Raw genomic sequence first — 1,679 nt, 5'->3', positions numbered from 1 at the left:
GGGGCAGCTGGGTCCCACGCCAACACCCCCTGGACAGACCCGGGGAGTGTTCGGCCCCTCTCCTCCTCCTGACCTGTTTTCTCCCATCCCTGCAGCCGTGTGGTGTCCTCGGAACCTGGACTGTATCCTGATGCGCCGGGAGATCTGCCCGCCGGGGTCGGGCGCCTGCGGCCCCTGCCTACCCACCTTCCAGGAGGACACCGACGGGCGATGCGTCCAGAAGCAGATCTCCGCCAGAGGTAGGTGCACCCACCCTGCAGCAGCCCCTTCTGCAACCCCCTGCCCGCAAACTGCCCGCAAACTGCCCGCACCTCTCCAGGAGGTTCCCATGGCTCAGGGCAGCCCCCTGCCCCAGCAGCGCCCTGCTCCCCCTCCTCTGGTTTCTCCTCTCCGTGGCAGCCCTGTCACCGCGGGTTGGCTGCTCTACCGCTCTCACCCCAAGCCCTGGCTCACCACAGTTATGGGGTGGTTTGGGGGCTGGCAGCAGACCTGACCCCACTTCTGCACATCCTCCTGCAGCTGCATTGGTGGCCACGTGTGCCACTGGGCCCCACCAGCACCCAGGGGTGCCCAGGGCTGGGAGAGGGCCCTGGTGGCTGCTGGGGTGCTCACTGCCCAGGGCATCAGCACCTTCCTCCAGCCCGCCCTTCCCTGCCTGCCTTTCTCTCCTGCTGTGCCCAAAACCCTCTTGCTAAGGGGGGTTGGTTTGTCCTGGCCCCTGGCTCCTGCCTGCAGTGGGCACCCCGCAGCGTGGCCCAGCCCTGGTGTGGGTCTGAGCTGGTTGGTGCTCACCAGACGACATCCCCTGCTGCAGAGACCCCCAAAGCAGGGCCCTGGCTCTGCACAGCCCTTTGGCTCTTGGGCTGGGGAGCGACGAGGCGGGGGATGGCACAGGCATGGGTCCAGGCTGGGCGCAGGCTCCGCATCCACGGGTACCAAATGGCTGTTTGTGGTTTTCTTGGGAGGAAATTCCCCCTCTCAGAAGGGCTGCACATGCGCTGGCATCTCCATAGCAACCCCGCTCGGTACCGGCTTCATCAGGGAGGTGTGGGACCACAGCAGCATCCTGGGAGGATGCTGGGAGGCTGGAGACCATCTCAGCATCTCTCCCAACCCTCCCCTGTTGTCTCAAGCAACGCCACCACCTTCTGGCAGCAAAAATGCGGGTACGGGGGACAAAATAGCGGGGTTGATGTGTGCGAGCAGCGTGTCCCTGCCATTGGTGACAGTGTGCGTGGGGGTCTCGGTGTACCCCACGCGTGGGTACGGAGGTGAGAGGGGGTGAGCCGCAGGGCTGCGTGGTGGTTGAATGGGCTGCCGTGGGTTTGTGTATGGTGGTTTGGGGTTGTGGGTCCTATCCCTGCTCCCGCTTGATCCCACCAGCACGGAACCAGGGCTGAGCCCCAGAAGAGGGGGAAAAGGGGGTCCTGGCTTGTGCCCCCTCCCCGTTTGCCATACTGCCAGCATCCAGGAGGGCATCAGCCACCCTGGGGCGGAGCTGTAGAAATAAGTGGATTTGTAGGAATTTTGTGCCCTCCTGTGGAGACTGTCAACATCGAGTTTCCTCTGCTTGGAGCAGAAGCCACACGTGTCCCTTCTTGCTCGCCGCTGTCTCCAAACCCTGTAACTGGTGGGACCCCTGTGTTGAGCCCTGGAGACCGCTGGGGAGCGGAAAGCCC

General features: G+C 64.4%; 1 protein-coding gene across 1 annotated transcript; it reads left to right on the top strand.

Annotated features, from left to right (window-relative positions):
- Positions 1 to 95: 95 nt before the first annotated feature.
- NPDC1 (neural proliferation, differentiation and control, 1) lies at positions 96 to 1,271 on the top strand (the record flags this gene model as incomplete). The annotated part of the gene is made up of 2 exons (XM_010145535.1): positions 96 to 239; positions 1,134 to 1,271. Coding segments are annotated over 2 exons (282 nt in total), but the record flags the coding sequence as incomplete, so codon positions are not given.
- Positions 1,272 to 1,679: the final 408 nt, after the last annotated feature.

Source organism: Buceros rhinoceros, unplaced genomic scaffold (genome assembly GCF_000710305.1).
Source record: "Buceros rhinoceros silvestris isolate BGI_N320 unplaced genomic scaffold, ASM71030v1 scaffold33891, whole genome shotgun sequence".
Lineage (NCBI taxonomy): Eukaryota > Metazoa > Chordata > Aves > Bucerotiformes > Bucerotidae > Buceros > Buceros rhinoceros.
This window is presented reverse-complemented; position numbering and strand designations above follow the sequence as displayed.